Consider the following 27,968-nt stretch of genomic DNA (forward strand, 5'->3'; position numbering starts at 1 on the left):
GACAGTTGGTAGAGATGGAAATGATCATACACAAACTTTCAGACAAAATAAGGAGAAGTGAGTCAGGAACAAATTAGAACTTCCAAGTTTCAAAGTCTGATCTGGAAGAAGTTAAAAACAAATAACTAGCAATCAGGCAACCCAGAGGTGGTAAATCAGTCTCTTATTAAATACATTAGTGATCCAACTATGAAAATATTGTTAAAACAAATGGGATAGCGCTGTAGCTCTATAGACTACTTGCCTAGTATGATAAAGTTAATAGTTAGAATTTCCAAAAACAAGAAAGAAGCAGAAGGGAGGGAGGGAGGAAGGGAGGAAGAGAGGGAGGAATGAGAGGTAAGGAAAGACTACTTAACCCAGTAATATACATTATGAAGGGCAAAAAACATACAGGTGTGGCTCATATCTGTAATCCTAGCTACTTGGGAAGATGGCAGAGTTCAAAGCCAGCCTGAGCAAAGTTTTCAAGACACTCCCCCTCACCCCTATCTCAACCAATAAAAAGCTGGGAATGGTGATACACATCTCTCCAACCTCACCAAAAGCATACAAAGGAAGATTGTGGTCCAGGCATAAGGTGAGACCTTATTCAAAAAAATAGCTAAAGTAAAAAGGGCTGGGAGCATGGCTCAAGTGGTAGACAATCTGCTTAACAAGCTCAACATCATGAGTTCAATCCCCAGTACCACAAAAAAAGGGCAGGAGGGAAATGGTAACCAAATAAAACTATACTAATATTACAATGCTCAATTCTCCATCTAGCAAAAGACAATTCTCCGTTAACACAAAGGCTCCATCCATATCTCAGCAACCAATACAACTGTGTTTGTGCCTACAGAGTAATATGCTTGCTTTAAACCTATTTTATCCGGTAGGAAAAAAAAAAAAAATCAGACAGAAATCCATCAGAAATTGGCTTCTCTACAAGCACACTCAAGGAATTTGCTTCCTAATGACTGATTAGTAAACTTGGAGCACAGCTTTTACTAGCTTTTTATCAGCTGAAAATTAAAATGCATTGAAGCAGGCATTTGTGACAGTATTACTAAGAACTTATGTTTCACAATCGGTGCTTGGCTTTACACTTTCCAGATAGTTCTTGTTTCATTTAATGGTGACACTGTCAGGAAGTATGCATGTTTTACTAGAATTTCATATAAAGCAATTTTGTAAGTGCTCTATGTATGGTCCTATTTTCAGTTATTTTTTCTGTAAGTTATTTTTATATTTTGGTAAGGATTTAATAAGTGTTGAAAATACAGAAAAAAGCCAATAATTTCAGAGACCTGCTGATACTTTGTAAACATATTTTTAAATATGTGGCACCTCAAGATTTGGTTAACTTCCTATTCCAAGTATTTCACTCAGCAGTTTCCTTTGAAAACTCCTAAACATGTTCTAACTTCCTAATACCAATCAGAAAAAAATGCTGAGGAGTTACTACACTGAGCCCTTCCTGGAAACCAGAAGAATATCAAATAAAAACTGCAGTTGCTCTATTCTACAGGAAGTGAAAAAAATGCTGAGAATCAGAATTCTTTCACTTCATCAACAGGATACCAACCATTGTTTTCACTGGCCCCACCAATTGTGAGCAACAAATAAAAACTTGCTTACCTTTTGCTAATCCCTTACATGTAGGTTTTTTTTTTTTTTTTTTGGGTGGGTGGGGGGCTGAACTCTTGGCCTGGGCGCTGTCCCTCAGCTCTTCAGCTCAAGGCTAGCGCTCTACCCTTGAGACACAGCACCACTTCTGGCTTATTTCTTTTTGTTTATGTGGTGCTGAGGAATCGAACCCAGGGCCTCATGCATGCGAGGCAAGTGCTCTACCACTGAGCCACCTTCCTAGCCCCACATGTAGTTATTTTTTTTATTTCTTGTTAAGCCTTTGAAACAATCAGTCTCTTAGAATTTCTGAGATCTTGTCAGTAACTGCATTTTGTAAGCAATATATTCAGGACTGAACCAGACACAAAGACAACTGTGACTGTGAGCTTTGATAAGCTACCAGGAGATCCAAAGACCAAAGGAATTTCTATTTATGACCTACCAGTGACTGGAAATTTTAAGGAACTTAAAACTGTACTCACATTAAAAAAAATTTAATATTAGATAAATTCTGACTATGCTCTATGGAACTACAAGAACATTTACATGGGGCTGGGAAGGTGGCTCAGTGGTAGAGTGCTTGCCTTGCATGCATGAGGCCCTGGGTTCGATTCCTCAGCACCACATAAGCAGGAAAAAAAAGCCGTAAGTGGTGCTGTGGTTCAAGTGGTAGAGCGCTAGCCTTGAGCTGAAGAGCTGAGGGACAGCGCCCAGGCCCAGAGTTCAGGCTCACGACTGGACCCACCCCCAAAAAAGAAAAAAGAACATTTACAAGCCCTAAATCTTGGGGATCTTGGTTCAAAGCCAGACTGGGCAGCTAAGTCTCCGAGACTCTAGTGGCAGTGCACCAGTCTTAAGCAAAAAAGCTAAGTGACAGCATCCAGGCCCTCAGTTCAAGCCCCAATATCAGCACAAAAAAAGAAAAAAAGGAAAAAATAATTTAACTATAAAATACTGTTTTTTGTACTTCACATTTCAAAAGCAACTTTGCTATACTTTACCATTCTTTGCTACAGTTTAAACGTTCTTGTATTGAAAACCTAATCTCCAAATTCATGTTAATGTATTGGAAGTTGGGTCTGTGATATATTTATGAACAGTCTCCCTCAGGCTCATGTGTTGAAAGGCTTCATTCCCACTTAGTGGTACTATTTTCGGAGGTTTTGGAAACTTTAGGAGGTGGAACTAAGTTGGAGGAAAAAGATCACAAGATATGTCTGTGGTTACTATATCTCATCCCCCGTTTCTTCTTGTTCTCTACTTCCCAGTGGACGGCCATAAGGTATATAACCTCTATTGCCATGATGCTCTTGCTCAAGCTCATGAGGCCAAGCAACCGTGGACTAAACCCTCTGAAATGAGCCAAAATAGTCTTTCCTCCTTTAAGCTTTTCTCTCAGATATTCTGATTACATAAAGTAACTAACATATGGAGATAACAAAGATTAAATAAAGTCAGCAAAGGTCCCTACAGTGGCTTTATAAAAGACAGGTGGGCACTAGCGGCTCACGCCTGTAATCTTAGCTACTCAAAGAGGCTGAGGTCTTAGGATCATGGTTTGAAGCCAACCTGAGCAGAAAAATCCCTGAGACTCTATCTCCAATTAACCACTCACAAACAGGAAGTGGCGCTGTGGCTTAAAGTCATAAAGCACTAGCTTTGAGTAAAGGAAAGAACTCAGGGACAGTGCCTAGGCCCTAAATTCAAGAATTCAAGCCCCATGAAGTGAGAGTGAGAGAGAGAGAGAGAGAGAGAGACAGACAGACAGATCCAAGGGATATGCTCTGCCCTTATATGATATAGTAAAAAGGCCCTTGCAGATGCCAAACAATGCTCTTGGCCTTTTTTTGAATCCAGAACCATGAGCCAAATAAACTTCCTTTTTTATAAATTAACCTGGTCTCAAGCACTTTGCTATACCAACAGAAAATAGACAAATACTCTATTCAAAAGTATTTTTTGATATTAATGCCCTCATGAATACTCTAAAGTGCTTTATAAAAGCACTTTATAGGGCTGGGAAGTTGGCTCAGTGGTAGAGTGCTTGCCTTGCATGCCTGAGGCCCTGGGTTCGATTCCTTAGCACCACATAAGCAAAAAGAAAAAAGCCGGAAGTGGCTCTGTGGCTCAAGTGGTAGAGTGCTAGCCTTGAGCTGAAGAGCTGAGGGACAGCGCCCAGGCCCAGAGTTCAGGCTCCACGACTGGACCCAAAAAAAAAAAAAAAAAGCACTTTATAGCCAGGCGCTGGTGGCTCACGCCTATAATCCTAGCTACTCAGGAGGTTGAGATTTGAGGATCGTGGTTCAAAGCCAGCCTGGGCAGGAAAGACTGTGAGACTCCTACCTCCAATAAACCACCAGAAAACCGGAAGTGGTGCTGTAGCTCAAGTGGTAGGCACTTGCCTTGAGATGAAGAGCTGAGGGACAGCGCCCTAGCCCAGAGTTCAAGCCCCATGACCAACAAAAAGTAAATAATTTTTTTTAAAAAAGCACTTTATAAAAATCCATTATGGGGCTGGGAAGATGGCTCAGTGGTAGAGTGTTTGCCTTGCATGCATGAGGCCCTGGGTTCAATTCCTCAGCACCACATAAGCAGAAAAAGCCTGAAGTGGCACTGTGGCTCAAGTGGTAGAGCGCTAGCCTTGAGCTGAAGAGCTGAGGGACAGCGCCCAGCCCAGAGTTCAGGCCCCAAGACCAAAAAAAAAAAAAAAATCCATTATGGTAAAGCCATAGAATTTTTGTAAAATTAAAAATTTCCACCTGTATTTCAACAGTTCCCCCCCCCCCCAACTTTGGATGTAAAACTTGACTTTGGATATTATCCCCATTAACACACTTCTAATGAATTGTTTGTCAGTGGATACTTAAGATGTTTGTGACATCTAGTAGTTTCGATTGTGAAACATGTACACAGGAGAAATTATTAGAGCTATATAACCTTGAAATCCAAGTGCTTTCATATCTACAGTAGCTTCTGCTCCACAATTGGTTAGATGTTCAAAATAGAACTATGAGGAGGACTCAAACTTTTGGAGAGTTAGTAAAGCTTTTCATCAGGAAATTCTTTCCTTAAGAATTTGTGGTAAATGAATTTTTAGTTATTATGTCCATAGTTCAAAATGGTCAAATATAGAATATTGTAGAGTGGGGAAATGAGTTGTAGGCCATGTAGTCATCTTCAAATAATGACATCTATTAAAAGTTACACTAGCTTATCTATTTGTAAGTTATATATTACCTTATATATGGTCTTTATCCCTCAATTTTCAGTAGTTTATCAGATGAGCAAATGATCAGAAATAAATCGAAGTAACCCCTGAATCAACTCCTATTTTCATCTATTATGATCCCTGGTCCCTGGACCTCTGGATTCATCATTATACAGGTTCTTCCTTTCCCTACCCCAGAAATAATCTGAATGAACAAAATAGGGAGGGAAGAGATCAGTCAGTGTAACTTCAAGATCTTGGCTTCAATAACTGGAGACGTAGTTTTTCCTTTAGCATGGCATTTTTATCCACCTCTACTGAAAAAAGGAGACTCCTACATAGTAACAGGGAAGAACTAATATTTAAGTGTCTGTAAAAAATAAGTATCAAGGCTGGGAAGGTGGCTCAGTGGTAGAGCGCTTGCCTTGCATGCATGAGGCCCTGGGTTCAATTCCTCAGCACCACATAAGCAAAAAAAAAGCCGTAAGTGGTGCTGTGGCTCAAGTGGTACAGCACTAGCCTTGAGCTGAAGAGCTGAGGGACAGTGTCCAGCCCCAGAGTTCAGGCCCCAACCGACAAAACAAAACAAAAAAAACTAAGTATGAATTTTTTTACAACGAACTTATATTACATAGCCTAACATCACCATTACCAAAAAGTATGCTTTAATAAATGAGGAAGTTGAGGCAAGCTAAAAACCTGATAAAACCAGGTGAAACATCTGAGAGCATTTTCCAGAATAGCACTGCTGATTAAATTTAAATGAAATGTAGTTTTTCACATGTATAGGGCATTTTGTCTATATATTCAGAAGCAATCTTTGAAAGTTGTTTTCTTTAGAATTTACAAGTCTATGTTTACCTAATGATTCAGAACAGCAAATACTATTACTTGCTGTACTCCATTACGACGACACTGGAACCAAGCAAGAATGATCAGCTACTCATCTACTATTCTCCCTTCCTCCCTCCTCCCCACATATCCTCCTCAAGCACAATTACTCATGAGTTCTATCTTTTAGTGTACACACAAAAACATGAATATACAGTAAAATTGAAAGCAGTTTTCTACCTTCAAAAGTGGCTTCAGAATGGAATACATCACTCTCATCATTAAGGAAGTCTACAGGAAAGTCCCAGTTGTTATAAGTGAGGGATATAATCATAAAATAATTATGGTTACAAGCCAACTTTATCCTAAAAATTTTGCATCATTTATCACTAGGAAATTAGTTGAAAACCTTTTAAAAAGATATCTTGAGGGCTGGGAAGATGGCTCAGTGGTAGAGCGCTCGCCTTGCATCTCGAGGCCCTGGGTTCGATTCCTCAGCACCACATAAGCAAAAAGAAAAAAGCCGGAAGTGGCGCTGTGGCTCAAGTGGTAGAGCGCTAGCCTTGAGCTGAAGAGCTGAGGGACAGCGCCCAGGCCCAGAGTTCAGGCCCCACAACCGGAAAAAAAAAAAAAAAAGATATCTTGATAATAGTTTCAGATGTAAAGTCAAATATTGGCTGTGCTGGTCCTGTTGTTGCATGTCTAAAAATCCCAGTATTTGGGAGGCTGAGACAGGTGTATGAAGAGTTCCAAGGACAGCCTGGGGTACATAGTAAGATCCTAACTCAAAACAAAAGAGAACTATTACCTAAAAACAAACTGATACTAGAAAATGTACATTGAAGAACACCAGAGCATAGATACAACTGTGGTGTATTTTGCAGTTCAAATTATACAAATTACTGACCAAATGAGGCACCTTGTCAAATTGAAAGAATATTAAAGACTGAGAACTTATTAATCGGGAGACTCTGTAAATTAACTACTATAACTTAAACAATCCTCGGGCTGGGAAGGTGGCTCAGTGGTAGAGCACTTGCATTGCATGCATGAGGCCCTGGGTTCGATTCCTCAGCACCACATAAGCAGGAAAAAAAAGGCCGGAAGTGGCACTGTGGCTCAAGTGGTAGAGCACTCGCTTTGAGCTGAAGAGCTGAAGGACAGTGCCCAGGCCCAGAGTTCAGGCCCCTCGACTGGACCCCCCCCCCCCCAAAAAAAAAAAAAACAAAAAACTTCAACAACACTGTCTTATCAATTAAGGTAACCCCAGCAACCCAAAACGGTTCTCTTACTAACTGACATAATGAACATAAAGGAGCAGGTTTTTAGCACATGCTAGGTACTCACATCTCTGTAATACTCAAGGCATTTAGATTTTGTATTCTAGACTTATGGACAATTAAGATTTGGTGGTATTCTCTTGAAAGCAGAACAAATTATGTCTCCCACAATGCAAAGTAAGAAATTCATAAAATCCATATTTGACAGATGTTTGCTTAATACATTCAGATCCAAACTTCCAGCCATCCCTTCAAGTTAAGAGTGTTATTAGCCACACAGGGCAGGAGGTGTGGAATGGAAGATGACAATACAATAATCTTTACTTTGGCACAAAGACAAGCTAACTTCATGAAGCTAGTTTTAACATAGCATATATGAATATTAATTTAGAAAAACAGCTTCATTCTAACACAAAACATTAAATTATAAACAATGAACTTATTTCCACTTACGTATACTGACTTCAATATTATCACCTTAAAAAACATTTATAGGAGGCAGATGTAGAAAGATGACAAATTGAGGGCAGCTGGGTTATACAGCAAAACGTTTTTGTTTTTTTTTTTTTGGTGAGTCCTGAGGCTTGAACTCTGGGCCTGGGCGCTATCCCTCAGCTCTTCAGCTCAAGGCTAGTGCTCTACCACCTGAGCTACAGCACCACTTCGGGGTTTTCTGGTAGTTTATTGTAGATAAGAGTTTCACAGCCCTTCCTGCCTGGGCTGGCTTTGAACCGTGATCCTCAGATCTCAGCCTCCTGAGTAGCTAGAATTACAGGCCATGAGCCACTAGTGCCAGGCTCTAGCAAGACCTTTTATTGAAAGAAAGCATATAAGTATGCTAACAAAAGCCAGACTAGCATGCCAACAGTATTTTATTAAAACGTGCGTCATTAGGTTTCTCAAATATATATGATCAATGAACACTAGTTAATAATGTACCAAAAGTATACAAGGAAAGATCACACACTATAAGATTTATAATTAAACATGGCTATTGTCACTTAGTTTAACTTAATTAAAATTAAATAAATAACTAATTCAGCTACTGGAAAAAGTATGCTCAGAATAATATATGTATGCAAATATGCTTTTCCCAGTAATACTTTTAGGATATAGATCAAGTATTTTTGGACACAAATTAAGTATTTCCAATGAAACTAGGGTCTGAGTTAAAATGCAGAATGTAAAATACACATCAAATTTAAAAGTCTAGTACAAGTAAATGAAAGATAACAGTATTTTTTTTTAATTTTTTTTGGGTACGGTCGTGGGGCCTGAACTCTGGGCCTGGGCGCTGTCCCTCAGCTCTTCAGTGCCACTTCCAGCTTTTTTCTTTTTGCTTATGTGGTGCTGAGGAATCGAACCCAGGGCCTCAGGCATGCAAGGCAAGCGCTCTACCACTGAGCCACCTTCCTACCCCCCAACACAGTAAATTTTATATTGCTTATCTGCTTAAATATTTTGGGAATGAGTTAAAATGCATTAAAATTTACTCCACCTGTATTTTACTTTTAATATGGACACTAAAATTTTTTAATGATTATACACGGATTTTTTTTGGGGGGGGGGTCGGTTGTGGGGCCTGAACTCTGGGCCTGGGTACAGTCCCTCAGCTCTTCAGCTCAAGGCTAGCACTCTACCACTTGAGCCACAGCACCATTTCCGGCTTTTTCTGCTTATGTGGTGCTGAGGAATCGAATCCAGGGCCTCATGCATGTGAGGCAAGCACTCTACCACTAAGCCACCTTCCCAGCCCATCATATTATTTTTCTATTACACAGTACTAGGTTCCACAATCCCCAAACTCAAATTCTGACAATAGCATCGTTTAATTAATTATATTTTAAGCAAGTAGAATTCTTTTTTTTTTTTTTTTTTGCGGGGGGGGGGGGGGAGGAAGGGGTGCTGGTCCTGGGGCTTGAATTCAGGGTCTGGGTGTTATCCTTTAGCTTCTTTTACTCAAGGATAGCACTCTATGAGCCACAGCTCCACTTCCAGTTTTTATGGTAATTTAGTGTAAGTAAGAGTTTCACAGGAAGTGGCGCTGTAGCTCAAGTGGTGGAGCGCTCTCCTTGAGCTGAAGAGCTGAGGGACAGTGCTCAGGCCCAGAGTTCAAGCCCCACAACCAACAAAAAAAAATTTTTAGGGGCTGGGGGTTTAGCCCAGCGGAAGGGCACCTGCCCGGCGCGTCCTCAGCCCTGGAAAAAAAAAAAAAAAAAGTCTCACAGACATTCATGTCCAAGGTAGTTTTGAACCATGCTTCAGATCTCAGCCTCCTGAGTAGCTATAATTACAGGTAAGAGCCACTGGCACCTGGCTTAAGTAGAATTTTCTAGACCAAAGTCCAACAGAAGAAAAAAACAATAGGGCACTATATCATTTCTCTTAAATATGGTCGTCTGTTTATATGATGATATAAGACCAAAAGTCTCAGCACTTAAGATGATGAGGGAGTACCATATAATGGAGGCCAGCCTGGACTATAGAACCAGATCCAAGACAATGTGTGCTAAACAGCAAGACCCTGTTTAAGAAAAGTCATTCTAGGTCAGGCACCGGTGGCTCACGCCTGTAATCCTAGCTACTTAGGAGGCTGAGATCGAGGATCACAGTTCAAAGCCAGCCCGGGCAGGAAAGTCCGTGAGACTCTTATCTCCAAGTAACCACCAGAAAACTGGAAGTGGTACTGTAGCTCAAGTGGTGGAGTGCTAGCATTGAGCTGAAGAGACAGAGCTCAGGGGCAATGACCAGGCTCAGAGTTCAAGACCCATGCCTGGCTCCCCCCCCCCCCCCCAAAAAAAAAGCTCAGGCACAGCACCTAGGATCTGAGATCTGAGTTCAAGCCCCAGGATAAGCGTGTACTTAAGTGTGTGCGTGCACCCCCCCCACACACACACACATAAATAAAGAAAAAGTCATTTCACTTCTTTGAAATATTTTTGTCAGAAATCCCATATAATAGCTAGGCACCAATGGCTTACACTAGCTACTCAGGAGGCTGAGATCTGAGGATCAGGGCTCAAAGCCAGCCTGGGCAGGTACGACAGCGAGACTCTCATCTCCAATTAACAACCAGAAAACTGGAAGTGGCGCTGTGGTTCAAGTGGCAAGTGTTAGCCTTGAGCAAAAGAAGCTCAGGAATAGTGCCCAGGCCCAGAGTTCAAGACACAGGACTGGAAAAAAATAAAAATAAAAATAAATCCCATTCTGATACTGTGGTCCCCAGGAACTACTTTGAGTCTCACTTTCTTCAAATGTTAAGAAAGGTGGTAGTGGGGGACAGAAGAGTAGTATTCAGTGAAGATCTGAAAAGTACTAGCCACATTATAGACCTAACAGATTCTCAAAGTCTGCTGCTGTCCTCTCCAGTCATTAGTCATATGTATCATCACCCCTCCCATAAAGGACAGCATTCAACCAACAGTTCTGGATAACAAATGATTTTAACTTTAGCTAGCAAAATATTTCAAGCACAGTTAGATCAATCTCCAATCTTCCAAAGTACATCAGTGTGGCCTATAATTAACTACGCAGTTCAATGTTGGTAGTCAATAGCCACATGTAGTAGTAGTTGTTGTTATTATTATTTTGCTAGTCCTGGGCTTGAACTTGGGACCTGGATGCTGTCCCTGAGCTTTTGCGCTCAAGACCACCACTTGAACCATAGCTCTACTTCTGACTTTTTGGTAAGCTACTGGTATTAAAAGTCTCATGGACTTTCTTGCCCAGGCTGCCTTCAAGGATTACAGGCATGAGCCACTGATGCCAGGCTTGCTGTATGCACTTAAATTAATTAAATAGAAATAAAATAAACTAGTTGGTTTCTCAGTCACATTAGCCACATTTCAAGTGCTCAATATTCTTGTTAGCTAATAGACATTTCCATCATTGAAGAGAACTTTTCTAGTGAGGAGTAACACAAGGAACCACATCACCAACACTATCAGAAAAAAAAAAAAATCAGTTAAATGTAATTCAACTATCAACCCTATAGAGCTGAATATAAAATTTAAGAATAATTTTGCAAAGAAGCTGAGGACCAAATATAAATGGAACTTATAAAAGCAAAGTACAAGGTTCAAGGTTTCTAAGATCACCAATTTCACTGCACACTAACATCATGTTTGGTGTTTCTATAAACACTTAGATCCATGTTTTGAATTATTTACTTATCTGAGTAAAAATATTTCACTAAATGTCATATTCCTTAAAAAGCTGAGTAAACGACTCATAAGAAAACTATGAAAAGTATGTTTTAAAACTATTCCAAGGGTAGACTGCAGATTAATTCCATAAAGTATATCTCTTTCCAGCAGTCCCCCTGAGTATATATCAAATCTCAGGGAGGAAATAATTGCTTTCTCTTTGCAGCAAATGAAAATAACCTTAGCAAGAATTCCTACTATTTACAACACACTCCATGTCTGTATTTATGTATCAACACTAAAAACAGGTGGGGGGAAGCTGGGCACCAGTGGTTCACCCTTGTCATCCTAGCTACTCAGGAGGCTGAGATCTGAGAATCAGGGCTCAAAGCCAGCCTGAAGCCGGCGCTGGTGGCTCACACCTGCAATCCCAGCTACTCAGGAGGCTGAGATCTGAGGATCACAGTTCAAAGCCAGCCCGGGCAGGAAAGTCCATGAGATTCTTATCTCCAATAAACCACTAAAAACCCAGAAGGGCGCTGTGGCTCAAGTGGTAGAGTACTCACCTTGAACTGAAGAGCACAAGGACAGCCAAGCCCAGAGTTCAAGCCCCAGGACCAACCAAAAACAAACAAACAAACAAAAAAAAAACCAGCCTGGGCAGGAATGATAGTGAGACTCTCATCTCCAATTAACCACCATAAAACTGGAAAGTGGTGCTGTGGTTCAAGTGGTAGTGCTAGACTTGAGCAAAAAAAGCTCAGGGACAGTGCCCAGGCCCAGAGTTCAAGCACGATGACTGACAAAAAGAAAGAGGAGAGGGCTGGGAAGGTGGCTCAGTGGTAGAGTGCTTGCCTTGCATGCATGAGGCCCTGGGTTCGATTCCTCAGCACCACATAAGCAAAAAGAAAAAAGCCGGAAGTGGCGCTGTGGCTCAAGTGGTAGAGCGCTAGCCTTGAGCTGAAGAGCTGAGGGACAGTGCCCAGGCCCAGAGTTCAGGCCTCACGACCGGACCAAAAAAAAAAAAAGAAAGGGGAGGGAGGGAAGAAGGGAAAAATCTTTAATTGGAAATCTAAAGCACCCCAAGATTACAAAAGAATTTGCTAGCTGGCCTAAAGCACTTAATATCCCAAGAATTGAGAAGTGCAGCAATTCTTAGTAGTCCAGAATTTGTTCAGTAACCGCAACTCTGGCAATGTCATGCTGAAACAAGCACTTAGTTATTGGCTGCTATCAGTCTACAAAATGAAAACAGAATCCTTAAAAATGTAATATGTTGGGCTGGGAAGGTGGCTCAGTGGTAGAGTGCTTGCCTTGCATGCCTGAGGCCCTGGGTTCAATTCCTCAGCACCACATAAGAAAAAAGCCGGAAGTGGCGCTGTAGCTCAAGTGGTAGAGCGCTAGCCTTGAGCTGAAGAGCTGAGGGACAGCGCCCAGGCCCAGAGTTCAGACCCCACAACCGGACCCCCCCCAAAAAAAAATGTAATATGTTAACATTCAATGTCGTTCCAAACCTTGATGACAAATTCTTTATGTGGACATTATAGGTGGGGGGGGGGGGGGTGCACAGTTCACTTTTTTGAAGTTTCACAAGCTTACTCACACTCAAGTTCCTCATTTCTTGTTTCTATCTTGTGTATGCACACGTGCACATATGCACACATAGATGCACATGCTGCTCCTGGGGCTCCAACACCAGACCCAGGTGCTGTCCCTGAACTTCTTTGCTCAAGGCTAGTGCTCTACCACTTAAGCCACAGTTCCACTTCTGGCTTTTTGAAGAGTCTCGTAAACTTTTCTGCTTGTACTGGCTGCGAACTGCTCATAGGGATGAGCCACCAGTACCTAGCCTTTTTCTGCTTTTTATCCCCAGTGTTGCAGAACACATTCTGCTACTTAGAAAACTGACAGAGGCTCAGACAGAGGTCAAAGACCTAAGACAATAATCAAAATAATCCTTATTAATTCTTTAAAAGGGAGAAGATAAAATGTGATGTCAAGATCCAGACGCCGGTGGCTCATGCCTATAATCCTAGCTACTCAGGAGGCTGAGATCTGAGGATCACAGTTCAAAGCCAGCGGGGGCAGGAAAGTCCATGAGACTCTTATCTCCAATAAACCACCAGAAAACCAGAAGCGGCGCTGTGGCTCAGTGGTAGAGCACTAGCCTTGAGCTTAAGAGCTGAGGGACAACACCCAGGCCCAGAGTTCAAGCCCCACGACTGACCAAAAAATAAAAAAAAGAAAGAAAAAGTGATGTCAAGAGATGTATTATCCCGGAAGAGGTTGATGATTTGGGCATTTGTGTATAACACTAATCACTAGCTACTAACCTCATACTAGCTAACCTCAAATTTAGGCATGGCTAAGCACTCCAAAAAATGGATGTCTAAAGTTCAGAAACTTCGAACTTACTAATCACACCTGTTTTAAATCTATCTTTACTTAGGATAAGGTTAGTTTCCAATGTTTAATACCATGTTAACAACTCATTTCTATTTTTAGAGATAGAAAATAAAAAAGCTGTACCTCAAACCGTCACTAATCAAGTAAGATTTACCAGTGAGACAAACCTCTTTCATGTGAAATTATTAGTAGTTGTACCTGGTTTACATACATTTTGTTCACAAGTATCTTTCAAATATACTGTAGTGTAATAACAAGCCAATGTTTGCTCTTCACTGTATCTTCCTAACTTTCCACACTCACTGACTACCACATTTTTAACAGAGGCAACCACAAACTTCAATCCTGTTGGAAAAATAACCTTTTCATATTGTCACCTAACATTTTTAAACCTTTTGTAGTGTTTTATTGCAAAGGTCAAATGAATTACTTAAAAACTAGTAACGATTATAAAAGTTGCATTTGTTTTAGAGGAAAAGATTCTTAACATTTCAGTCTTAAAATTTCTTGCTAGTGAAAGCAATTGTGGTAATATCTATAAAGCAATAATAAAATTATTTTACTCACAGCCTGAATATTAAACCTTACTAGGTCTTTCTACAAGTGGAAGTAGATAAAATCTGTCTTCAATGATAAAAGTGTCCAATAGTCTACTAATAGTGTATGTCAAACCACTGCATCCTCATGAAATAAGCCTTCAGAGTTTGAAGTAGGCTCCATTAAAGATATTGAAGTGGAAAACAAATTGATAATAAATTATTCTGTTAAAGTAAAACCTGGGATTGGTGGAACTAGGAAAATTGGAAAGCTCAAGAGAGGCTTAATTCAGTGAACCCTCCAATGGTCACCTGCCTAGGCTGATCACAGGCTCGCAGTCAGATTAGACTACAGTATGTTGCCTCCAGGATAAAGCCCAGTGGGGGGCAGAACTGTAGAACCTATTCAAAAAGAAGCCAGTTACAGATCAACTAACCCTGCAAATCTCCAAGCAGGCTCTGTGTAACTCCAAGCAGTCCACAGGAAGAACAAACGCCCCAATAATCCTACTACCTGCTGGACTCCAGAAGAACTCCCTGGATGATTCCCAAATAATTCTTCCACAATCAAAGGTGTGTGTGTGGGGGGGGGGGGGGGCTAGGACCTTACACGACCCCCTCCACCGGAGAAATCCAGAAAGGAAAAAAAAAAAAAAAAAAACACGCAAGTTTCCCTAGGGACCTTGACCTCACACACTCTGAGGCTGACACCGCCCCAAGAAATACGTCCTCTCATTCAATCCCCTCACAGTTCCTTCGGTGACCTTCTGTTCCTACTGCCTCCGGGAAGGCGAGAGTCGAAGCACCGCCATTCCTCTTCCCCCCCCCCCCCTCCGGGGAAGGTGCCTTTCTCAGTTGTGAGCCGCAGAGGGAGGATGAAAAAGGTTGCTCCTCCCCAACCCACCAGCCACACAACTCCAGGGTGCAGAAACAGAGAAAGATTAGAGCAGAAGAAGGTGACAGCTCTGCGCTGGCCCAGGGGTGACGAGAATTCTGCGACAGGAGAACCCCCCCTTCCCACCCTCCTACCCAAATGAATGAACCGAGTAAAATGAGGAAGGGGGGAAGTTAGTATGCGCAGGTCTTGCCATCCAGGAAGCTGAAGGCCCAGCCGAATTCAGGCCTGGCCTCGCCGCCCTTTGCACCCCGAATCGTCATTTCCAACCACGTCCCGTACCGTTTTAACCCTTTTAAGCTGTCCGAGACCGAGGGCCCCCTTCCTCCATCTACGCCAGAGACTTGACAACCAGACCCCCTCCCTCCGCTCCCCTCCCCTCGGTCCCGCTCGAAACCAGACTTCGGCTCCTTCCTTCCCACCGTCCTCCCCATGGCCCTCCCCAGCCCGGGCCCAGCCGCACCTGGAGATGCTCCTGAAAACGAATTGGCAGAATCTGGGCCATGGCGCGGTCGGGAGGTATGATGTCCTCCTGTCACTGGGGCTGGGGCCAGGGGCTGCCCGGGCTCTCCGAGGGAGAGGAGAAGGGGGAAGGGGGGGGGAAGGTCGGGCTCAGCAAGATACTCTCCGGGGACGCAGGAAACTGGCAGGCAGACGAAAGAGCTCGGGTCGGGGGCGGAGGCTCCTGGGGCCGGGAGAGCCGCAATGGCGGAACCGGGCGCAGCGCAGACTCCGGAAACGGCTGAGCCCTGCGGATGGATCCCGGTGACAGAACTCCGCCTCTCCACTCACTCCCTCTGCCTTTATATGTACCCCTCCGCGAGCGCCGCGCCGCGCCGCGGTCGGGCGCAGGAATTCGGAGCGCAGTGCGCCGAGAGTCTCCCTTCACCGATGCGACGGGAGTGGAATAGAGGAACCCAGGGACTACTTTTTTTAGACTCATCACTTTCTCCAGCTTCGGGTTTCTCACTCCCTCCTCCCCCCCCTTTTTTTTTCTACATTTTGCCACATCATGCGACTCGAGAAGACCGACGTCATTTCCGTTGGCGCTTTGAAGTCCCACCCACGCACTTCCAGGTGCACGTGACGCTGGTGGGGAAGGGTCGGCTGGTGGCTACCCAGCATGGACGGCGGGGGTCAGGGAGGGAGCTGCTGAGTCTTCTGGGAATGAGGTGGTCTGATGTGGGGCCGTCTTGAGGCCCTGGCAGCCCTTCCGTATTTCGACCGAGTCGCGGACTGAGAAGAGGACGTGGCGCGGGCGGACGGGCCCAGCCTCCCGCCCTCTCCGTGACTCAGGGAAACGGCCTCTCCGCAGAGCGCGGCCCCGGCGGCGGCTGCGCCAGGCCTCCCCCGCCGGCTTTCACGCAGTGGGCGGTTTCTTACCTCTCAGGGAGGGCGATCGAAACGGGGCTGAATTTCATCCCTGCCCTTAGCACACGCCCTTTGGGCGTCCGGGAGAACCTGACGCGCGCATTCTCTTGGAGTGTTCCTTCCTTAGATAATTACCTTAAAGGACAGTGAAGGCCATTCGTCAAATGTCTCCAAGCTGGCTTTGTGGTAGCTTGTCCTCCTAAGCGTTTCTGCGGACATCTTGGTGGACTTGCACCAACCTGGTTTAGCTAGCAGTTGTCTGGATTGAAAAGGATTTGGGTATTTTAGGCGTCATTTGCCTGTAGGACTGGACCGAAATTGTGGCAGGAACTTTTTAGCAGTGCCAAATTACTAGTCTCGAAGATGGGGATAAGGAAAGGGTGATTGGTAAAACCTGAAGAGTGTTTTTGGAGGAAAGGGAATAACTATGAGTCTTCTATTTCAGTGGGAACACTTGGAGGTTACCTCTAATTTAGCCCTTCAAAATCCAAGCATCGTGTCTTCCAGAAGCATGAAGGTATCTCATAGCATTATCAATAAATCCAATACTTTCTTGATAAAATATAGCCTGCAGTATTTCATAATACTAATATAATAAAAGTTAAAACAACTTAATTGGATGTCTTTTCATCTTTTGTGATTTTTCTTCCACTTCCCCAGAAAGCTCTTGAGAAAGAAGTCAAGTCCAATTTTTAGTGTCCTTTTCAATTAAAAAACATAAAGTCCTGTTGGGTATACAATAATTTTGTGTCAGCAGTCTTGCTTAGAGAAGTTTGCTTAATCATTTTAGTTGCTTTTAGTGAATCCGGCAAGAATTGCAAACAGAGGCTGTTCTTCAGAGAAAAGCCTTGCCATCACGTTGTAAGATTTATGCTTGCATATTTTCATTTTGTTTTGTTAAGACAAATACTGGAGTGTGTTCTGCAACATTTGAAATAACTTTCTAATACCAGTCTTAGAATAGCTAGCATTTGCCTACACGTGAAAAAATTCTGTTAAAATTCTAAGGAAGCTAGCTACCACTGTTCTGTGTCAGTAATGCAGTAGTTTAAATTACATTTTCAATCTCTGAATCTGGGATGCAGAACTACTTGTGAGCATACCAGAATCTATTAGTAAATATCTTGCATTTTCATACAGACCCTTAAGTTTTAGGTACATTTAGAATTCCAAAAACAACTGACTTGTAATTAATATTGTGGATATCTAGTCAAAGAGAGCAGAGGTTCTGTTACCATGAATGCTGTGTCATTACACATAGAAATCCAGTGAGTGTGTTGTTTTCATAAATCACTTAGAAAAATATTAAGATCTCATTTTGAGTATGTCATCTTCAAATCAATAAATGCAGCATTTTCAAAAGGAAAAAGAGAGTTGAAATGGTAAACATTAAAAAAAAAAAGCCAAAGCTGGGCACCAGTAGTTCAGGCCACTCCTAGCTATTCCTAGCTACTCAGGAGGCTGAGATATGAGGGTCACTGTTCTAAGCCAGCCGAGGCAGGAATCTCCATGAGACTCATCTCCAATTAACCACCAAAAACCCGGAAGTGGCGCTGTTACTCAAGTGATAGAGTGCTAATCTTGAGCTGAAGAGCACAGGGCAAGGCCCAAGCCCAGAGTTCAAGCTCCACGACCGACAAAAAAAAAAAAAAATCCAAGGCAACCTGTGACACATGCCTAGAGTCTCAGCACTGGGAAGAGGTAGTAAGAGGGGCTCAGGTAGAAAGATCCAGTTTCAGGTCAGCCTAATCCACATATATTACCAAGATCCTTTCTGAAAAACAAGTAAACCAAGAACACAGAGACTTTTTAAAGATCTGCAGTTTGGGGTAGGGTAGTGAGATATGAGTGAGATATGTTTATTATGACAGTTGCTACCCTTTCTAACACTAAAGGCAAGAGAAGTGTCATATGGTTTAGAAATCCCAAACAGTGGCCTGAGAATGTGGCTTAGTGGTAGAGTGCTTGCCTAGCATGCATTAAACCCTGGCATTCCTTACTACCACATAAACAGAAAAGGCCAGAAGTGGCACTGTGGCTCAAGTGGTAGAATGCTAGCCTTGAACAAAAGAAGGCTCAGGGACAGTGCCCAGGCCCTGAGCTCATGCCCCAGGACTGGCAAAAAATAAAAATAAAAAATCCCAAAATTTTAAGGCATTATGATTAGGGACTACCTAAGTTAGAGAACATATAAACTATGAAACCAGAAAACAAATCCTGCTATGCAGAATGGATTTTTTTTTAACCTGCAGCAAACTACTGCAATGTATGAATCAATTCCCTAAAAAGTGTTTTAGTAAGGTAGCCATGTAAATGGTCAAGTTATTTGAATTTGAAGTTGTTTTTTTTCTGAATGTTCAACAGTAGGTCCTTGCAGTGAGGCACTGTGCATTAACAAAAACCACATTGTTTGGTTTAAGTGTGCCAGTTTCATAAAACCTATACAGAAACCTGTATTGTGCTACCAATATTATATTTTACTCCAAGAACTAAGGTATGTGTATATACATGTTACCCCCAATGGAAAGATACCTTAAAAAACAAACAAACTTTTGTGGGGCACTAGTGGCTCACAACTGTAATTCTGGCTACTCAGGAGACTGACATCTGAGGATCACCCAGATAAGACTCATCTCCAGTTAACCACCAAAAAGCCAGAAGTGGAGCTGTATCTCAAGTGGTTCAATAATAGCTTTGAACAAAAATAAAACAGAAAGCCCAGGCTAGAACTTACTCTCTACCTTTTAAATTCTCTTATAGAAAATAACTTGAGCTAGTTGCAGGAAAAAATTCATACCACAAAGGCATTTCTCAGATATTTAAACATTTGGAAGCAAACTTTACTTACAGTTCAGATTGACAACTTGTAGGAGATACACTTTAGCTAAACCCAAGTAAGACAACTATTTGAAATACCTCAAGCTCCCTTGGGTTACTGATAGGAATTCCAGCAGGATTAGACCAGGTCTTTATTTCAAGCAAGTCACATGCCAGTAAGAAAATAAGTATTGCTTGGGTCTTCAGTATTTGCCCATTCAGTATCTAACTGTATACACCCTATGTATAAGGTAGATTGTAGGTAAAGCTCCCCAACAGAAGTGGAAAAAAAAAAGTGGCACTGTCGCTCAAGTGGTACAGCACTTGCCTTGAGCTAAAAAGCGCAGGGACAGCACCCAGGCCCAGAGTTCAAGCCCCACAACCAACAACAACAACAACAACAAAATCCTGATAATAAAAAGTGAAAAAAAAAAAAAGCATTTACAAAGCAAGGGAAAAAAGTCCTCAGTGGCTCTTATAAAATGCACCTGAGCTTATAAGACTACATTCATTGCTTGCCTGTCTGGGGCCTTTATGTAGACAAGTTTTATAATGTATCATGGATGGCAATAAGATGTATAGTGACTCTTTACTCTTTATCACGTAACTGCCAAGATGTCTTGTGGAGGATCAACCTAGAATCTGGTCCTGTTGTACAAGTCCCTCATATATTTCCTAAGGGTTCATTTAATCCCAATAAATGTTAATTAGATCCCAATAAAAATGAAGTGGCTCATGTTACTTTAGAACGTCATCTCAGAAGTTAGTTTAGACATAGAAATTTACAGAGAATTATGGAAATAAAAATTCAAAAGCAATTTAACTGCTGATCAATAGATCCCAAATCACTTTTTTTATACTATATCCCTTTCCCAACCCCAAAACAAGTCACTTGAAGCTTGAAAGAACGCATAGAATGAAAAGGGAACAAGGGATGAGAGTGGGGGGTGGGGTTTCCTCTTTGTAAATAGTTTAGAACTGTCTTTCTTGACCTCTGGAAATTATTAGTCCCTGCAGTTCAAAGTGAAGCCTGAAGCATGACCCATAAAAGTTTTGTCAGGGATGGTTGTAAGAAGGCACATGCCTTGTTAATGAAGATAAAACAATTTCCTCAGAACAGAATTGACAAGGACAAATTTAGTGAAGTGTTAAATCAGTAATGAAGTTTCAATTAATTATAATTTACTCCAAATATTTTACAGTATTTACAGTATAAAATTAAGTAACATTACATTCTTTGGAAAGGCTTAAGAAACAACTGATGTGGGGAAAGCAATTCTGAATCTTAAAGACTTCATTCCATTCCAATGAAGTTTTTTTTTTGTTTTTTTTTGGGGGGGGGGGGTCCAATCGTGGGGCCTGAACTCTGGGCCTGGGCGCTGTCCCTCAGCTCTTCAGTTCAAGGCTAGCGCTCTACCACTTGAGCCACAGTACCACTTCCGGCTTTTTTCTTTTTGCTTATATGGTGCTGAGGAATCGAACCCAGGGCCTCAGGCATGCAAGGCAAGCGCTCTACCACTGAGCCACCTTCCCAGCCCCCCAATGAAGTTTTATATATCACTTTTAACAAACATAATCCAACCTAAGTATGTACCAAACCTAAAGAACAATTTAAAATTGCTTTTTTAAAAAAGTGTTTTTAATGCTGTTAGGGATCAAATCTAGGACCTTTGGTATGTACAAAAGTACTCTACTGCTGGGCTACATTCCTAGTGGTAAAAATTAGTTGGTTTTTCTTTTTGGTTTTGTTTTTTTTTTTGCAGAATTGGGGTTAGCGCTATTAATTGAGGAATATTCCCAAACCCTTTTTTTTTGCTTTATTTTTCAAGTTGTGTTTTGATTTTTGCTCCAGGCTTGATCTCAGTCTATGATCTTCCTACCTTCTAGTTTCAAATGAACTTCAGATCACAGGAACACATCACCATACCCAGATTCTTAAGATACTTATTTTTTGCCCAGCTGGCCGCAGACCCAGATCACCTTGATATGTACTTCTGTATAGCTGGGATTACAGGCCTGAGTCATCATAGATACCCAGCTTAGGAAAAAAAAATTTAAAGAAAACATCAGTTTGCAACCTTAAGAATAAACCTGGAGCCAGGCACCAGTGGCTTACACCTGTAATCCTAGCTACTCAGGAGGCTGAGATCTAAGGATAATGGGTCAAAGCCAGTCTGGGCAAGAAAGTCTGTGAGACTCTTATCTCCAATAAACCAGTCAGAAAACCGGAAGTAGTGCTGTGGCTCAAGTGGTAGAACGCTAGCCTTGAGCTGAAGAGCTCAGGGACAGCACCCAGGCCCAGAGTTCAAGACCCACGACTGACAAAAAGTAAATAAAAATAAACCTGACAGGCAAGAATTATCAACTGATGACAAACCCTCACATTTTATGCAGAATGGGATAATTTACATAATCTAGAAGTACTTTCCCCTGAAATTACTTATGAATTGTAAGAGTAACCAGGTTGAATTTTTTTTAAAATTCTAACCAAGTAAAATGTCACCAATAAGGAACAAATACCATATGCCTTAATATGTGATACCCTAGGAGAGACTATCACTTAAGCAGTATTCTAATTAAAAAAAAATACCTTACTAGCAGAGTGCTAGTGGCTCAGGCCTGTAATCCTAGCTACTCAGGAGGCTGAGATCTGAGGATCTTGGTTCAAAGCCAACCCAAGCAGGAAACTCCATGAGATTCTTATCTCCAATTAACCATCAGAAAACCAGAAATGACACTGTGGCTCAAGTGGTAGAGCACTAGCCTTGAGCTGAAAAGCTAAGAGACAGTGCCCAGGCCCAGAGTTCAAGCCCCACAACTACCACCACCACCACCAACAAAAAAAAACCTTACTATGAGGTGGGGAAAAACCCTTAAATGGAGGATGCTATGAAAATAGCAAGTGCCATTTCTTAAAATTCAATGCAAAAAAACTAAGGGAAACTGAAGACATTTTCCAGACTAAAACAGAGGAGCTGGGAATGTGGCTTAGTGGTAGAGTGCTTGCCTAGCATGTATGAAGCCCTGGGTTTGATTCCTCAGTACCACATACACAGAAAAAAGGCAAAAGTGGTGCTGTGGCTCAAGTGGTAGAGTACTAGCCTTGAGCAAAAGAAGCTCAGGGCACAAGCTATGAGTTCAAGCTCCAGTACTGGCAAAAAAAAAAAAAAAAAAACAGAGCAGGGAATGAGATGGAGAGCAAAATAGACTAAATGTTAACACCTGACTGTGGACTGAATATCCTTAAGAAAAATGCCACAGAAGATGATATTGGGACAAGTGATGGCACTTGACTATATGACTGTAGACTTTAAGTGTGTGTAAATATTTGCTGAAAAGAGCTTTCAAGAGCCCACAAGCCCATCACAAGTTCTGTATCTAAGGAAACACACTAATAACATACACCTTAGCAGAGAAATTGACAAGACTAAATGATCAATGTACTGAAAGTGTCTAGAGCCCTAAGTAAATTAACATTGCTGCAAAGACAGAAACCATAACCACTCACCTACAAGGAAAAGCACATGGATTTGGGTCCTCTTGTGACTTTTCAAAAAAGGCTTCAAGTTTCTAATACTGAACATAAAACTGTGTAGATAGCCGGATGCTGGTGGCTCACACCTGTAATCCTAGCTACTCAGGTGTCTGAGATCTGAGGATCGCAGTTCAAAGCCAGCTTGGGCAGGAAAGTCCGTGAGATTCTTATCTCCAATAAACCACCAGAAAACCAGAAGTGGCGCTGTGGCTCAAAGAAAGCCGCCAGGCCCAGAGTTCAAGCTCCTCGACCAACAAAAAAGCAAAAACAAAAACAAAAAACCTGTGTAGATGCCAAAGGAAAATACTAGAAGTTAGTTCCCTATAAAGTTTAGACTCAGATTTTACTCCACACCAAAATATCTAAAAACACACATTATACTGTCTTTTGAGTTTTAATGACACTAATAGCTTTATTTAACAAACACTGAGTGACTACTATGTGCAAAAGCACTATGCCAGGTGCCATGAAAGATACAAAGACAAAAAAGACACAGCCCCTGCCCACAAGGAGCGTATAATCTAGTGAGAGAGACAGACATATACACAAATAACTAGAATACAAGGCAGTAAACAAGAGTAGGCAAGTGCCGAGTGTGGCCTGAGTGTAATACTAACTAGCCTCAAGGTTCCAATTTGAAACACTGGTGAAGTAGTGTTGGCTGCTTTGAAAATACCATCTTAAGATCAGTGTACCAGATATTTAAATAGTCCTACTCAAGCAGCTGGAGGCAAAAGAGTAGGCCAGGTGGAGGGACTACTTGAAAGCACTGTTATACCTACATACATGATGCTAATGCAAGTATGTAGGAACAGCTAAAAAAGACTTTATATATATATATATATATATTTATATATCATCTTTCCTTTGGTTAATGGCTATAGCTACTGTTTTAAACAATATATTTTTTATATAAAAAGGAATTTGTATAATCCCAGAAAAAATCAATTTTAAGGATTAGTATTAATTCAAGAAAGAATCCTGTCATAGGCAAATTTTATTTACTAACTGACTCTTCTCTATATCTATAAAGCTCTGTAGCAATTAAACAGTTAGACATCTACGTATTGCTGAGTAAAAACCTCTTAATGTAAATTCAGCCTTCCGAAGAAAAAGGTCACGTACCTGAATAACACTAATCTAATAGCAACAAGAAGGCCTTAAAGAGATTTAAGGAAAATAATTTTTAATGCTTCAATGCAAATGGAATACACGCTGATTAAATACAATTCAATGTTCTTGGAAAATATCTCAATGACAGCGTTTAATACCAGTTAAGGCCAGCAAAACTGAAGCAAGGAAAATATTACAAGAATTGTCTTTCATTGGTTCGGGTATCATTGCTTATGACTATGCAACCCAATCCTTTCCTTCAAAATTCCATTTGTTGGTACTGATGAGCTTTGATTTGCTTTCAGCTCACAGGCTAGAAATAGCTGCTGACCACTTCCTCTTAGCAGTAATGTCTGAAATAACTGGCAAAGTAGAAGCACACTTCCTGGCTGCTTTTCCTACTTCCTGAATTGGAGGGTTGACTGCTTAGCCTGTTTCCTTCAATGTGTCACCATGATCTTGTGTCCTCTGCTGCTTTCTCTCAAGGAAACGAGCCCGTGCATCTGATATGGATTTGTCATCGTTTCTTCTTTGCATTTTCTTTAGGACTTCTTTTGATATTCCATCTGAAAAAAAGATAAATTAATTCAATAAAATTTTAATTTTGCATTTCAGAACTAAAGAAAGAAATATCCTAATTTTTTCAATGCTAAGTAAAGAATTAAAAGGAAATTAAGTTTTGCTTTATCAAAAGAAATAATGATTTATGCTTACAAAGTAAGAACTTGTGCTGGGAGATGTAACTCAGTGTAGTGTGTGCTTAGCATGCATAAGACTCTAAATTTGAACCCCTAAATATCGACTACTGACACAACAAAAAAATTACATGGAGGGAAAGTCAAAACAACTGTCCCTAATGCAAGCATGTAGGACTATGTTACATTACTGCAACAAAACACTAAGTGGCTGACATTTCTAAAGACCCTTTTATATTTTCTTGGGTAAAAAACTTCACAATTCTATTAACCAGAGAAGCTAAATAAAGATATAATATGACCCATCCATTTAGCCTCAAACCTTTTTGTGTATGTAAACTGATAATTAAGTTTCCTGCCCTATTTCAGGATCTTTGCTTTTCTTTTTCTTTTTTGTCAGCTGTGGGGCTTAAACTCAGGGCCTAGATGCTGTCCCTGAGCCTCTCTGTGCTCAAGGATAGTGCTCTACCACTTGAGCCACAGTGCCACTTCTAGTTTTTAAGTGGTTAACTGGAGATGAGAGTCTCAAGAGACTTTTCTGTCCAGGCTGGCGTTGAACTGCAATCCTTAGAAATCAGCCTCGTGGGGGCTAGGAAGGTGGCTCATTGGTAGAACACTTGCCTTGCATGCATGAGGTCCTGGGTTCGATTCCTCAGCACCATATAAGCAGAAAAAAAAAGCCGGAAGTGGCGTTGTGGCTCAAGTGGTAGAGCGCTAGCCTTGAGCTGAAGAGCTGAGGGACAGCGTCCAGGCCCAGAGTTCAGGCCCCACGACCAGAACCCCCCCCCCAAAAAAAAAAAAAAAAAAAGAAATCAGCCTCCTGAGTAGCTAGGATTATAGGCATAAGTCACCAGCACCTGGCCTTATGCTGCTTTTCTAAATTTTCTTGGAAAAAAAAAAAAAAGGAATTCTAAAGTAATAATTCAGGAGCTGGGAATGTGGCTTAGTGGTAGAGTGCTTGCCTAGAATGCATGAAGCCCTGGGTTTGAGTCCTCAGTACCACATAAACAGAAAAAAGCCAGAAGAGGCACTATGGCTCTTAGTGGTAGAGTGCTAGCCTTCAGCAAAAAAGAAGCTCAGGGAAGCTGGGCACCAGTGGCTCATACATGTAAACTCTACCTACTCAGGAGGCTGAGATATGAGGATGGTGGCTCAAAGCCAGCCCAATCAGGAAAAGTCTGTGAGACTTACCTCAAGTTAATCAACAGAAAACCAGAAGTGTACTGTGGCTCAAGTGGTAGAGTGCCCGCCTGGAGCTGAATAGCTCAGGGACAGCACCCAGACCCAGAGTTCCAGCCCCCGGACCAACAACAATAAAAAAGCAGCTCAGGAACAGTGCCCAGGCCTTGGGTTCAAGCCCCAGGACTAGCAAAATAAATAAATAAATAAATAAAGTAATAATTCACAAAAATACAGACAAAAATAGTAAAGCACCACTAGGAAATAGTATGACATAACAGTTAAGAGTAGAATGACTCACCCTTTAGCTGCTTTACATTTTCCTTATTGGTCCATCTTCTTCTTGCATCTTCTCTAACTTCTCGTCGAGCCACACTACTCAAATCATGAGCATTCAATTCATGCAGCTTGGGCAACAAGTCTCTCACCCATTCATAACGGATTGGACACACAATTCTTGCGTAGACTTTGGTGGTAACTAATACCTCATGAAAAATGATCCATTCAAGTTTGGTTTCCTGTTCATGAAGCTATACAAAGGAATTCATTATTATTCATTATTCCACATCAGACCAATCAAATAACCCAAATCCTCCTAACAATTAGATCAACCAATACCCTTACGGCTCTATGTACAATATATATGAGGATATATGAGATATATGAGGCTGGCCATTGGTGGCTCACGCCTGTAATCCTAATTACTCAGGAAGCTGAGATAGTGGCTCAAAGCCAGTGCGGCAGGAAAATCCATGAACTCCAACTGATCACCAAAAAGCCAGAAGTAGAGAAATGGCTCAAGTGGTGGAGTACCACTTGAGTGAAAAGCAGCCATGAATGAAAAGCTGAGTTTAAGGCCCTGAGTTCATTCTCCAGTATCAACACAAAAAAGAAGATATAAACTCAACCTCAAAGTGAAAAGTAAAAGTCATTTATATATTATTTACTCCTATACTCTTATGTCTTCCCTTTATTAAAAATAATGTACTTACTGCTGAGGAAGGATGAATATGAACTGGGCTTCCACGTCCATCCATTGTACAAAACGTTCTCCCAACAGATCTATAAACAGAAAAAAACAAATGATAAAAATCAAAACAATAAAGAAATGAAGTAGAACATCAAGTCTAACAATGAATAACTAAAATATGTTCTACTACCAAGAGTACAGTAAGCAGAGGTTTACTTTTTTGGGAGGGGGGAATCATAGTCTGAGTAACTCATAAACAATAACATCATAAAAGCTGGTTTAAGGAGGCCACAGAGCACTTGCCCATTCTCAAATTCTATACCTCCTCAATGAACTTCTACATAATAGCAATACCCTCTCTTTCATTGCAATATTAACTAAGGAAGTTATTAATGATACAGAAGAAATATACCTAATGACTTTAACACTTTATTCTTTTAATTATATATTTATTTTTTTACTTTTTTTTTTGTCGGTCATGGAGCTTGAACTTTGGGCCTGGGCGCTGTCCCTCAGCTCTTCAGCTCAAGGTGAGCGCTCTACCACTTGAGCTACAGCACCACTTCCGGTTTTCTAGTGGTTTATTGGAGATAAGAGTCTCACGGTCTTTCCTGCCCAGGCTGGCTTTGAACCGCAATCCTCAGATCTCAGCCTCCTGAGTAGCTAGGATTACAGGCGTGAGCCAGCGGCGCCTGGCTTTAATTATATTTTTATACTAATGCAACATGGTCCAAAGAACCAATTTTCCTTCAATGTGAATGTCTTGCTTCTACAAATCCATTTGCAAGTCTACACCAATAATTCACTCAAACAAAGTTTAGCATCTCCTAGGTTTGGCGCATACTACAAAAATTGCTTTATTTCATAGAAGCAAGGACCATTATCACTGCTGCTATTGCTGCTTCTGCTATGGCTAAGCCACTAAAGACTGCCGGTTTTGGTGTGGTCAGGCTGTGAGAACTCAGCATTGCTTCTTCTGATGAAGGCCCCAGTGATATGATGGCATGACCCAGAGTGTGCTCCAAAGTAGAGCCTATAGCCAAACCCAGCTGCAGGTGAACCAACAACAGATGTAAAGCTACTGCTGACAACAAGCTGAGAGCACAGGCTCTCATTACCAAAACTATCCTAAGATCAAGCCCCAGGAGTAGTGTGCACGTGCACATGCACGGGCAGGCGCGCACAGACAGACAGACAGACAGACAGACAGACACACACACACACACACACACACACACACACACACACACACACACACACACACACACACGAGACCTTATTAAAAGATCAAAACTAAGACTCAAATAAATCAGATAGTGTTCTCAAGACATGTATAAGGAATATAGTTTTTTCAAGTAATACATAGTAAAAAAAAA

At 41.5% G+C, this 27,968-nt stretch overlaps 2 protein-coding genes across 2 annotated transcripts in view; both read right to left on the reverse strand.

Annotated features, from left to right (window-relative positions):
- Positions 1 to 15,610, reverse strand: part of Cltc (clathrin heavy chain) — a 75,194-nt gene extending 59,584 nt beyond the window's left edge. The window contains 1 exon segment of the mRNA XM_042692045.1: positions 15,376 to 15,610. Coding sequence (XP_042547979.1) covers positions 15,376 to 15,417 — 42 coding nt within the window. The 5' untranslated portion in view covers positions 15,418 to 15,610.
- Positions 15,611 to 23,024: 7,414 nt separating this feature from the next.
- Positions 23,025 to 27,968, reverse strand: part of Dhx40 (DEAH-box helicase 40) — a 40,766-nt gene continuing 35,822 nt past the window's right edge. The window contains exons 16-18 of the mRNA XM_042692236.1: positions 26,615 to 26,684; positions 25,924 to 26,152; positions 23,025 to 24,314 (exon numbers count right to left, since the gene is read on the reverse strand). Of these exons, the coding sequence (XP_042548170.1) occupies positions 24,175 to 24,314; positions 25,924 to 26,152; positions 26,615 to 26,684 (439 nt within the window). The 3' untranslated portion in view covers positions 23,025 to 24,174. The remainder of the gene's footprint in view (positions 24,315 to 25,923; positions 26,153 to 26,614; positions 26,685 to 27,968) is intronic.

The sequence above is a fragment of the Dipodomys spectabilis genome, unplaced genomic scaffold (genome assembly GCF_019054845.1).
Source record: "Dipodomys spectabilis isolate Male_0828 unplaced genomic scaffold, ASM1905484v1 ptg000004l, whole genome shotgun sequence".
NCBI lineage: Eukaryota > Metazoa > Chordata > Mammalia > Rodentia > Heteromyidae > Dipodomys > Dipodomys spectabilis.